Source organism: Aegilops tauschii, chromosome 2 (assembly GCF_002575655.3).
Source record: "Aegilops tauschii subsp. strangulata cultivar AL8/78 chromosome 2, Aet v6.0, whole genome shotgun sequence".
Classification (NCBI taxonomy): Eukaryota; Viridiplantae; Streptophyta; class Magnoliopsida; order Poales; family Poaceae; genus Aegilops; species Aegilops tauschii.
Genome location: NC_053036.3, coordinates 296,375,380 through 296,387,715, shown reverse-complemented (window position 1 = coordinate 296,387,715; position 12,336 = coordinate 296,375,380). Strand labels below are relative to the sequence as shown.

Genomic DNA, 12,336 nt, shown 5'->3' with positions numbered 1-12,336 from the left:
CACGTCCATCTCGTATCCACGCCGACACAAATGTGGCTCAAAATTGAGCCGGTAATGGGTAGGCAGGCGGACGAAAAGCAGACGCGCGTCCATTTGGGTCAACGCGTTGGGCCGACTTTTCTGCCGCCGCAACCCAAACGGACACGCACGGACAAAATGGATCAGCAGTTGGAGTTGCTAAAAAAAACAGGGATATTGCTTCACCAAGATGGCAACGCCGGATCTAATGGACACATCTGCCACCCGCCTCGAGGTCTGACAAGTAACACATGACAAGTGTTCATCAACCATTTCCACGCTATAACTTTTTACATGTGATGCCCCTAAATTCATGAGGCAGGATCAACAACACAACATAAAAGAACAGTAGCACGAGACATAACACAAAATTACCACGGAGACAAAAGATACTTTGAGGTTTGACCTGCAAGCAATCACTGGAGATGTTTAATATTTCATCTGAGAAGCAACTATAGAGAGCCCTAAACAAAGGTTTCATGGTTGCTTATTGCAACTTTCTAGCAGCGGCCGCCTCGCCCTGCCTTAGTCAGCAGTCCAGCTCTGCTCCACGATCTCGCGGACTTTGCGGTTGTACTCTCGCTTGTTCTCGCTGAACATTCTGGCAGCTTCCGAATTTGCTGGAGAGTTGGGGTTTGGATCACACAGCAAGGACTGTACAGGAAGTAGAGCGTTAGTGAACCAGGTATCAGATATGGATGCATGATGCAGGCACTACATGCAGCATACAGTTATGGGGGTTGGCAGCACGTACATGTGAAACAACCCATCCTCTATCATGAAATGGTTCTGCTTAACATTTTTTGCATCAACGTTTGTTCTGAGCATAGCAGCACTGCTGATTGTTTATAAGCAGCGTACAACCACCATGTGGCTGTACAGCTCCAGTTTGTAAACAGTGGTATAATCTCAAATAAAACCTGGCTAATTTAATTCACTGTCGTGTGATTCTGCATAATTTAGGTCAAGATTCCCTTCCCAGTCAACAAGCTGCAAGGAGAAAAGTTTCCATACATCTTTAAATTTCCCTAAGATCGATTTACTTGACATGATTTAGAACATTTGACAAATACAACTTCCTGCGTAGGAGCATCCCACCAGGTGCAACCAAGTCCAAAATTCAAAAACAGAAATTTGACTGGAAACTGTAGCAATGCAACCAGATATTACATCTAACCACTCAATACATAGTCATACATGGCATACTATCGCGTGGTAAGCAACACAAACCAATCAACATAAATGCCATGCTTTCCAAATATTAAAAATGGAGGTGTCAACGAATACTCCTACCAGACAATTAATAAACAACACACGAGGGTCAGACTGGTAGCCCACCATGCAGGGTGCTAACATTGATACTAACCAGGGTTGGCTAGCACTACACATGGTGGGCTAGCCAACTGAATGCAACAGACTTTCTTACCACAATAGAGGCCTCTCCACAATATTTGGCAAGTGACTGAACATGCCTACTAATTAGCACTATTCTCTTCAATGGGAATCACACATGAAGTTTGACTAGTCTGATCAAAATGGTACCTGAATAGAAGTCAATATGGCAGCAACGTCATATATAGGGCTCCACTGATTCTGTAGAATATCCAAGCAGATGCTCCCATCTGCATAAACTGCAGAGATGTAGCAAAGATATTAAACCACTTCTCCAGACATCAATTTATTATAATGATAATTACTCCGTACGATATGAAAGGTATTCCAGTCACATGAAATAAGAGAGATGGTAGAGACAGTGAGAAAGAAGGTATCTTAGTCATATGGAATCAGAGAGATGGGTAAAAAGGCAAAGTGAGAGAGATTACTATTTGGGTGAAACATCCTAGAGACAAAACGAACAGTTGGCGGCTTGTTGGGGTAATCTTCTGTAAACTGCAAGGTAAGCTTGAACGTGCCTAGATATGTGAGACAATAAACTGTCAGTAAATTTCCAGTGCCATCATATTATAATATAATAGCATTAATTCAACTGCAGCAACAGAAAGATGCAAAGTAAACTACTCCTTGAGACTTTTTTGGTTGTCCTATATAATGAAGAATTGCTGCGTGGCAATACGAATGGATGACCATGATAGGCACTAAAAATTTCACATGTGTTCATCATTTTTGCAATAGATGATTTAAGGCAGTTCAAAATCTACAAAACCAAAACATTAAACTCAGCATGCAAAATCAAGAAATGCCATATAACAACAATGCACCCATAGAGGATTTCTCATGATAGAAATAAGCAAAGCTTTAATAATTTCTGATGTTCATCCATACAAAATCAGAGTAAACTGATCATATGTGCCACATGGCTCTTCACGTAGTTATAACCATAGGGAAGTATGGATAACTCTGTGACAACCAATGATTTGTCGAAGTGTTAACCACGCAAGACAGCAATGTCACATAATGTAGGTACAAAAGGTAAATTATTATAGACAATTTGTACAGAGAACAACTTCCATAAGCATAACTAAACATGCACTAATATTGAAAGTGAATATTCAGTACAAACTCTTAACTAGAGGTAGAGGTCCGTATATCGATAACCGAGTTAAATTTATCCAGCCAATCAAAACTGTCAAGATATATCTTCAGACGAGAGGGGTCAGAACTGAAACTGATGTGTAAGGTATGCCGGCTGTGATTTTTATTGGTGGATAACTGATTACACCAGCGAAAAATGCCTAACTGCCAAATAATCATCAAAACATAATCACTGGTTCTATAAGACTATCAAGGACAAACTATCCGCCCTCAGACCCAGATAAATCTTAGGTGAATATTCCACCAATTTTGCTTCTTAACATTGGAAAACTAAACTAAATCCACATTTCTACATGTCTTTGTATCGAATACCCAGCCCAGTAAGCTCGTAGTTGTATGCAGTGTTTAAAATATCGGCCGACAATCAGTCAACTTGCCAACTAATCCCTGCTCGGTTGGTCAGCGAACAGCCATTTAACTGGCTGATTCCCCTCTAACCCCTTACTCAACAGATGACCAAGCAGTTACCAGTTAACGATTCCTGAACATTTGTTGTATGTATAGTCCTAGTCCCAGTAACTCAATGTAATATAGATCCAATCAATATTGCTGACTCATCGTCCGATTAACAGGCTCTTGTTTTTTGGGGGCAAAGGCATAACAATTTGTGGGTACTTCCGCTAAAAAGAATATTTTGTGGGTACTTGTAGACTTGGTAAAATTTTGCATTTTAAGTGATAAAGTGTGTGCTTTTTAACTGGTAAAATTAAAATAGGGTTGAAAGTTTTATGGAAGGAAGTTTACTACAAAAGAAGTACAACTAAACTAATTGCCCAGCTCGCACGCGAAGGTACACAGTTCAAAAACTACCAACAACTTCGACCACACCGCGATTGACTCATACAACAATGACAGCATACTGAGACCAGAAACTTAAAACTAAAATATAAGCTGAAGTCTTGTATGCTCAGACAAAATCTACTACCCCTATAAAGCACGAACAGGTCTGATCCAAAGCATCTTGATCTACTAGATAACTGTCCGTGCTTTGCAACGGGGCCATAAATATTTTGTACGCAATCACTGTGAGACATACCAAAAAAATAGATTTTAGTTGCCAATTGAATCGCCATTTTCTTAAAAAAACACTGCTCCCTCCGATCCATATTAATTATGGCTGCTTTAGTACAAATTCGCTGCTTTAGTACAAATTTGTACTAAAGTTGTACTAAAGCAGCGATAATTAATATGGATTGGAGGGAGTGCAACAACAACAACAAAGCCTTTAGTCCCAAACAAGTTGGGGTAGGCTAGAGGTGAAACCCATAAGATCTCGCGACCAATTCATGGCTCTGGCACATGGATAGCAAGCTTCCACGCACCCCTGTCCATAGCTAGTTCTTTGGTGATACTCCAATCCTTCAGGTCTCTCTTAACGGACTCCTCCGATGTCAAATTAGGTCTACCCCGACCTCTCTTGACATTCTCCGCACGCTTTAGCCATCCGCCATGCACTTGAGCTTCTGGAGGCCTGCGCTGAATATGCCCAAACCATCTCAGCCGATGTTGGACAAGCTTCTCTTCAATTGGTGCTACCCCAACTCTATCTCGTATATCATCACTCCGGATTCGATCCTTCCTCGTGTGGCCACACATCCATCTCAACATACGCATCTCCGCCACACCTAACTGTTGAACATGTCACCTATTAGTCGGCCAACATTCGGCGCCATACAACATTGTGGGTCGAACCGCCGTCCTATAGAACTTGCCTTTTAGCTTTTGTGGCACTCTCTTGTCACAGAGAATGCCAGAAGCTTGGCACCACTTCATCCATCGGGCTTTGATTCGATTGTCCACATCTTCGTCAATACCCCCATCCTCCTGCAGCATTGACCCCAACTATCGAAGGTGTCCTTCTGAGGCACCACGCCCATCAAGGCTAACCTCCTCCTCATCACACCTAGTAGTACTGAAACCGCACATCATGTACTCGGTTTTAGTTCTACTAAGCCTAAACCCTTTCGATTCCAAGGTTTGTCTCCATAACTCTAGCTTCCTGTTTACCCGCGTTCGACTATCGTCAACTAGCACCACATCATCCGCAAAGAGCATACACCATGGGATATCTCCTTGTATATCCCTTGTGACCTCATCCATCACCAAGGCAAAAAGATAAGGGCTCAAAGCTGACCCCTGATGCAGTCCTATCTTAATCGCGAAGTCATCAATGTCGACATCACTTGCTCTAACACTTGTCACAACATTATCGTACATGTCCTTGATGAGGGTAATGTACTTTGCTGGGACTTTGTGTTTCTCCAAGGCCCACCACATGACATTACGTGGTATCTTATCATAGGCCTTCTCCAAGTCAATGAACACCATATGCAAGTCCTTCTTTTGCTCCATGTATCTCTTCATAAGTTGTCGTACCAAGAAAATGGCTTCCATGGTAGACCTCCCAGGCATGAAACCAAATTGATTTTTGGTCAAGCTTGTCATTGTTCTTAAGCGGTGCTCAATGACTCTCCCATAGCTTCATTGGATGGCTCATCAGCCTAATCCCACGGTAATTAGTACAACTCTGAACATCCCCCTTGTTCTTTAAGATTGGTACTAATATACTCCGTCTCCATTCTTCTGGCATCTTGTTTGCCCGAAAAATGAGGTTGAAAAGCTTGGTTAGCCATACTATCGCTATGTCCCCGAGGCCTTTCCACACCTCAATGGGGATCCAATCAAGGCCCTTCGCCTTGCCTCCTTTCAACCTTTTTAAAGCCTCCTTGACCTCAGACTCCTGGATTCGGCGCACAAAACGCATGCTAGTCTCATCAAAGGAGTCGTCCAGTTCAATGGTAGAACTCTCATTCTCCCCATTGAACAGCTTGTCGAAGTACTCCCGCCATCTATGCTTAATCTCCTCGTTCTTCACCAAGAGTTGGGAGTTGGTCTGTTCCGTCCTTGATGCATTTGACTTGGCCAATATCCCTCGTCTTCCTCTCTCGGATCTTGGCCATCTTATAGATGTCCCTTTCGCCTTCCTTTGTGCCTAACCGTTGGTAGAGGTCCTCATACGCCCGGCCCCTTGCTTCATTGACAGCACGCTTTGCAGCCTTCTTCACCATCTTGTACTTCTCTATGTTGTCCGCACTCCTATCCAGGTATAGGCGTCTAAAACAATCTTTCTTCTCTTTAATTGCCTTTTGGACATCATCATTCCACCACCAGGTATCCTTATCTTCGCTTCTCCTTCCCTTGGACACTTCAAGCTCCTTCGAGGCCACCTTACGAATGCAAGTCGTCATCTTCATCCACACATTGTCCGCATCCCCTCCTTCCTCCCAAGGGCCCTCCTTAATGACCCTCTCCTTGAACGCCTGAGCTACCTCCCCCTTGAGCTTCCACCACTTCGTTCTAGCGACTTTGGCACGCTTATCCCGCTGGACACGAATCCGAAAGCGGAAGTCAGCAACCACCAGCTTATGCTTAGGTACAACACTCTCTCCAGGTATCACCTTATAGTTGAGGGAGTACTTTAAAAAAACACTTATTGACTTACCTAAGAAAACATGATTTCATTTGGTAAACCAGAAGACGTGTGTGGTTTTCAACAAAGACGAGTCTGAAAAACCAGAGGTAGGAGCAAAAAAATTTAAGACGGGGAGGGAGGAGGAGAGGACGGAGTGGGGTTGGATGAAGGTGGGAACAAAACGTTGATGGGTGAAATACAAGACCTTACTCTTTTAAATACTCCCTCCATTCCACAATGTAGTGCGCCCGCGCTTCCCGAGATCTAAGTTTGACCATAAATTCAATGGTATAATTTTTGCTCTCGCCGCAGTCGGTCTCGTTGGTTAAATTTATGGTCAAACTTAGATCTCGGTACGCGTGGGTGCACTACATTGTGGAATGGAGGGAGTATATATAGTAGAGATAGAAGTACAATACCAAACTTTTTAGCTTTGTCATATATCACACTAATTATTTATTTTTTGTCGATTCTGTTTAAATATGTTAATGCTAACTAGGATTAAAACAATGACATTCATATGGTTACGTCCATTGCACGTGCACATTTATACTAGTATAAAGAAGGGAAAGGAAGGACCTGATTGGTTGGCTTGCCAATGGGGCTGTGAACCAAACATGCCTGAAGAGGTTGGGCTCTCAGCAAGATGAGATGTTTCATTTCCACCATTCCATATAAAGAATATAACTTCAATACCACTAGACTAAGCTTAAATTAGATATTTGCATAAATATGTCATAATGAGACAGCTTCTCCAAAATCATGCCTATTGCCATATTTGGATGCCACAAGCTAAAACATATGCACAATAAGCATGCATCATGCACCAACATGGTTGACCTCGTACATAGTTATTTTTGGTTATGTGCTCCTTCATGACTGTCATATGCCAATGTGTATGGTGATGGAACGCTTTATATTACATTTCTTATCTGGCCACTCTGAACCTATGGAGTGGAACAATGTCCACCTTGGAAGGATTTTGGTGGTGGTCATGGGGAGGGCCTAAAGTGGTCGGACCCTTCGCCGGACCCTGCGTAAGCGGGAGCTAAGTGCACCAGGCTGTCCTTTTTTATGGGAGGGCCTAGCTAAGATGTTTTACCAAAAGAAAAATACTAACCTCTGGATGCTCGGTACAATACACATATCACTAGGTCTGAGCCGTGGGCATGCAAAAATCACTACCTGCTACTATGCATCTGCCGTGCATTTCCCTACAGTACAAATATAAGATTGAACAATGCTCTCAAAAGCAGGTGACGTTCCTGGAACTGTCACATGAGCAATATTACTGATTTAGTCTTTTAAAACAAAAATAGCAATTTGCTATTGTTCCAAACTAAACGGACAAAGCAATGTGGATAATTAGTTCATCATGTATTGCTGTCACACCAGCAATATTATTGATTTAATTTACACACAAAAATAGCAGTTTGCAAATGTGTCAAACTATAAACTGAGAAGCAAAGTGGATAAATAGCATTAAGAGGATGCATAACAGATATGAACTTTTTCTTTATCTAGTCCTCAGATAGAATACTCAACCTTATGAAGTATTAATAATATTTAAAAGAGAACAACAGCATCACGGATTTCATGTTCCAGCTGAACTCCTTTCCTAAGAAATTGGGAACCTATTTCCAAATGCAAGTCCAAAGCTTGCTGCCAAAGGAATTTCCAAAGCTAAAAAATTTCTATACCAAAAGAACATTTTGTGCAACTCCAAATCAGCTCTGGCGTTCCAGCCCATAACTCACTAAAAAAAATTACTGCAGAATTCGTACGAATCTCCTAATTTTGGTGCACCTTGAGTGGAGTCTGCCGTCGTAACAGGTTCGACCATGCAGATTTTGTCTTTTCCGATTTAAGGAAACCCAAAACCAGCAGGGATTTCATAACTTTAGCCTAAAATATACACTTCCAACAGACCTTCTGCTGCTTGTAAACAGCGACAGAAAAGCCCAACGAACAGTACTGCCCAAATCATGCAACGGAATTTTCAGCGCAAAGCTTATAACAGACTAATGGATGCAAACAGGTACAACGCAGCATCACTCCCAGGACAAACAAAAACCATCAGCAATATATAGGATAGCTGCAGTTCCGCCTTACGATTCACAATAAAACTACGCCCAAGGAACTAGCAACCACACGTAAAACAGTAAATCAGCTAGAGGTCAGAGGAGATCAAACCGACGAGCCTCACCTCCGTCCCATGGCGTATCATCCGGCCTGCAAAACCACACCACAGAAAAAGGATCCCTCGTCAGCACCACAAACCCTAACATGGAAATAACTGAAACTGAGGAGCTCGGCACGATCTAGAGGTCCCCAGACCAAACCCTAGGAACAACGGCGGCGGCGGAGAGGCCGTCCCCCAAACGAAAGGGGTGAGGAACTGGAATTCCAGGCCAAGGCGGGATCACGGACCCGAAGATGACGGCGTTCCAGAGCATGATGTTGTTGTCGTGCGGCGCGCCGCTGATCCCGGCCGGTGGGTCATGCTGCAGCCGCTTGAAGTCCCGCATCAGGCGCTTTCTCGACGGCGTCGACATCTCCGCCGCCGGCGCTGCCTCCTCGAACCCGCTAGGGCTCACGTACGCACGCACTCTACCCGCCAGTCGCTTCGGGCAGGTTTATTGCGTCCGGAATAGACGAACCTTCCAGAGAGAGAATGTGAGGACATCTACAATCTACAACATGGGCATACCGACGCGTCCCAATCATTTTCCCCAATTTTTTAGGGAAAAGCCAACTTTATATTAATCAAAAGCCACAGTAAGTAACCTTCAAAAAACACAGTAAGTGGGATACAATTCGGGTCATGTGGTTAGCCAGAGCAAACATGACGACCCTGAGATAGAGTAAGAGAAGAAAATCTCGCTAAACTATGTGCATCAACATTGACCACACGACTTTCAAAAATATAGCTAATGTCGTTCGCTTTGATCTCTCTTATGATAGCACTATAAGTACCATAGCTGCCTAAAATGATCTCTTCAACAACTTATTTGGAATCCGAGACTATTATAAAGTTGTGAAGTTGTAATCAGACGCTAAAGAGAGGGCTTCGCGACACGTCATTGCTTCGAGTGTTGCCGGATCATGCACCCCAAGCACTACGAGTGAGGAGCTGCCCTGGAAGTTGCCTAGTGAAATCCATCTGAAGCACTAAGTGTTGTTAGCCTGGACTGAGAGTGTTCAAGGTGTACAGGGTAGAGGCACAAATGGTAAAAAAAAAATCCAAATCAAATGATGTGGCTTTTTTCCCACACCATCCAAAGAAACCAATGGACAACAGATTTGAATCGTCTTACAAAAACAGATACGAATATACCGTATGTATATCATCACTCAATCCCAAATAGGGACCATACAGAAGCTTGTTAAGACCAATTCTCGTGATTCTGGCCAACCGTTCCACGCAATGAACAGAAGCAATACGCCATTAACATACGCCATCCTTAACGCCGAGGGATTGATGTACTGAAATGCGATGACCTTATCATCCTGCGCACAAGAACAGAAGGTCCCACGTTTAGCAAGCAAATCGACAGATAGCAGCTTGTATATCGGAGACGGTGTACGAACCGAAGTAGAGGAGAGCGATGGTGTAAGCGGCGGCGCACCGGGCGATGTTGGAAAACACAGAGTCCATCATCTGCCTTCCCCCTTCGCCCTTCCCCCTTCGCAGCAGAGGCATGGAAGCAGAAAGACATGTTCATAGCCCCCCTTCTGGGAATTGAAATATGGGAAGAAAAAGTGGCGCCGTGGAATTGGCCGAATTTGGCGCCGTGCCGGGACGCAGTGATCGTGGTCGCGGATTCTTGGCGCGGTCATCAAATTCATCGGAAGCATAAGTGTGATTCCACGGCGCAGCCACGCAACTGGATCTAGGCGAGGCCCTTGCTCCTTTGTAGAGGAAGAGGAACGGTGTGTAGAGCCCTAGGGTCGGGAATGGAACAGCGGCCCCGCTTCTGCAGCGAAAATTCAGGCCGCCAGAGAAGCTAGAGGCCAGGGCTGCCAGACCGAGGAGCGGGTGTTGGGGCTGGGTCGTCTTCCGTCGAGTGGGGCAGCGTGAGCTCGTAGCTGTTGCCCATCTTCCATGGCGGCTTCAAAATTTCGGAATGAAGAGAAGAATATGAGACGTCCAGACCGTAGAGAAGTAGAAACGGTGGGGAGCTGAGAATAAAACAGCGTGTCTATGGCTCTTAAAGTGTAGATAGACTATCTTGTCAGTTTCAGAAGTTGAAGAGGAACCAATTTGTGATTAAATCCCATGATTTTTTCCGTGGAATTCTTTTGCTGAAGTTTTTTTTTTGAAGGACCAGCCTAGGCTGGTGTTTCATTGATATTGAGCAGGGAGCAGATGACAAAATGACAAGGCGGGGATCCGGAGATCAAGTAAAGAAGGAAGAAGAAGCAAAAAAGGAAACACGGTGCCTACGGCACCAACAGCTAGCCTACTCTCCTGGCGGATCCCCGATGGGGCTCTGGATGATCTTGGCGCCGCCTTGTTGCTAGAGGTTTAAGCCTCTTCTGATCGCGAGAAGCACATCTTCCACGTTGGCCACTTTTGCCCTAAAAATGCAATTGTTCCTCTCCTGCCAGATCTCCCAAAGGGCAAGCATCGCGAGTGCCTTGATTCCCTTCCTGAATTTTGGTGGCGTGGCTGCGATCATAGCTTGTATTCTGTCCATAGAGCTGCGCTTGCCGATCCAAGTCTCTTGGCGCATGGCCTGGCAGCACTGCCGGGTGGAGATTGTTGTCCAGGTTGCAGTCGCAAAGCGGCATTGCCAGAACAGATGGTCGGAGCTTTCCAGGTTACGGAGGCAAAGCTGACAGAAGTAGATGTTGATCCAACCTCTACGTTGTAGCCTATCGTTGCACTAGAGGCAGTCTTGGTGGAGTAGCCAGGCAAAAAAATTTAGCTTTGAAGGCGCCCAAGTGTCCCAGATCACCGTGCGGAAAAGGGATTTCACGCAGCCCTGGAACTGAGCACCGTACGCCGATCGCACGGAGTACTGCCTGGAGGCAGCGATTTTCCATGTGATGTGGTCCTGGCTGGCCTCCTGGAGGGCCAGGAGATGCGGGTGAATCCGCCTGTGCAGGTTGAGCACCTCCGGGGCAATTGAGCTGGCGTCACTGTGTGCCAGGTCGGTGATCCAGCGATCTTCGATAAGTGCTTGCGCAACTGACCTGTTCTTCCGTCTGGAGAGCTTGTAGAGGGTGGGGTGGAGAGCCTTCAACGGTGTCGCGTCGATCCATGCCGAATGCCAGAAACTGGCCTTCTGACCGTTGCCAACCTCTACCTTGGTGGCCGCGCTGAAGAGGGCGTGGTCGGGGGCGTCGCAGGGTGGTTCCGTCCTCGCCCACGGCCGCTCCGGGCTTTTCCAGGCGTGCCAGAGCCAACGAAGCCGAAGGGCGCGGTTGAATTTCGTCAGGTCGAGGATGCCGAGCCCTCCATGCTCGATCGGTGAGCAGACCCGTCCCCAGCTGACTTTGCAGCTGCCGCCAGAGAGCTCCTGATCATGGCCCCGGAGGAAACGTCGTCTACACTTGTCAATTTCCTTGAGAAGCTTAGCGGGGAAGCGCAGCGCCGTGAGGGCGAAAGTTGGCATGGCTGTAAGGACGCATCTGACGAGAACTCTGCGGCCGGCGATGGACAACATTTTCCCTTTCCAGCTTGCAAGCCTAGCCCTAATTCAATCAAGGATGAATTGAAGGTGAACGAGTCGGAGACGGCCAATCGTGAGAGGGAGTCCTAAGTATCTAATTGGGAACTGCGTAGTCGGCCCTCCAAACGACTGAAGCACTATGTTGAGGTCGACGTTGCTGCAGCAAATCGGAGTCGCCGTGGATTTGGCGTTGTTGATCTTCAGGCCAGTTGCGTCGCCAAAGCTTCTGAGGATGTCCATGAGGTGGTCGATCTCCTCCTTGATCAGGTTGGCAAAGATGATGGCGTCGTCTGCGTAGAGGCTAACCCTGAATTTGATTTCCCTGCCAGGCACCGGCGATATAACAAGCTCTTCCTTAGCCGCTTTGAGCAAGCGATGGATGGGATCTATTGCTAGGATGAAGAGGAGCGGCGCTAGAGGGTCGCCCTGACGAAGGCCGCGTCGATGCAGGATGGATTTGCCAGGGATGCCGTTGAGGAGGAAGGCGGATGAAGAAGTGACAAGCAACAGGGTGATCCAATCACGCCATCTAGCGCTAAACCCTAAAGTTACCATGAGCTCGAGTAGGTATTCCCAAGAGACGTTGTCGAAGGCTCTAGAGATATCTAGTTTGAG

General features: G+C 45.7%; 1 protein-coding gene across 1 annotated transcript; it reads right to left on the bottom strand.

Annotated features, from left to right (window-relative positions):
- Positions 1 to 263: 263 nt before the first annotated feature.
- Positions 264 to 8,760, bottom strand: LOC109741596 (ubiquitin-conjugating enzyme E2 2). Its single transcript, XM_020300678.4, has 5 exons — positions 8,474 to 8,760; positions 8,250 to 8,275; positions 1,842 to 1,931; positions 1,561 to 1,649; positions 264 to 672 (listed from the first exon to the last, which is right to left on the bottom strand). Exons 1-5 carry the CDS (start codon positions 8,596 to 8,598, stop codon positions 544 to 546), a joined length of 459 nt encoding a protein of 152 aa, XP_020156267.1. The 5' UTR covers positions 8,599 to 8,760; the 3' UTR covers positions 264 to 543.
- Between the last annotated feature and the right edge of the window lie 3,576 nt (positions 8,761 to 12,336).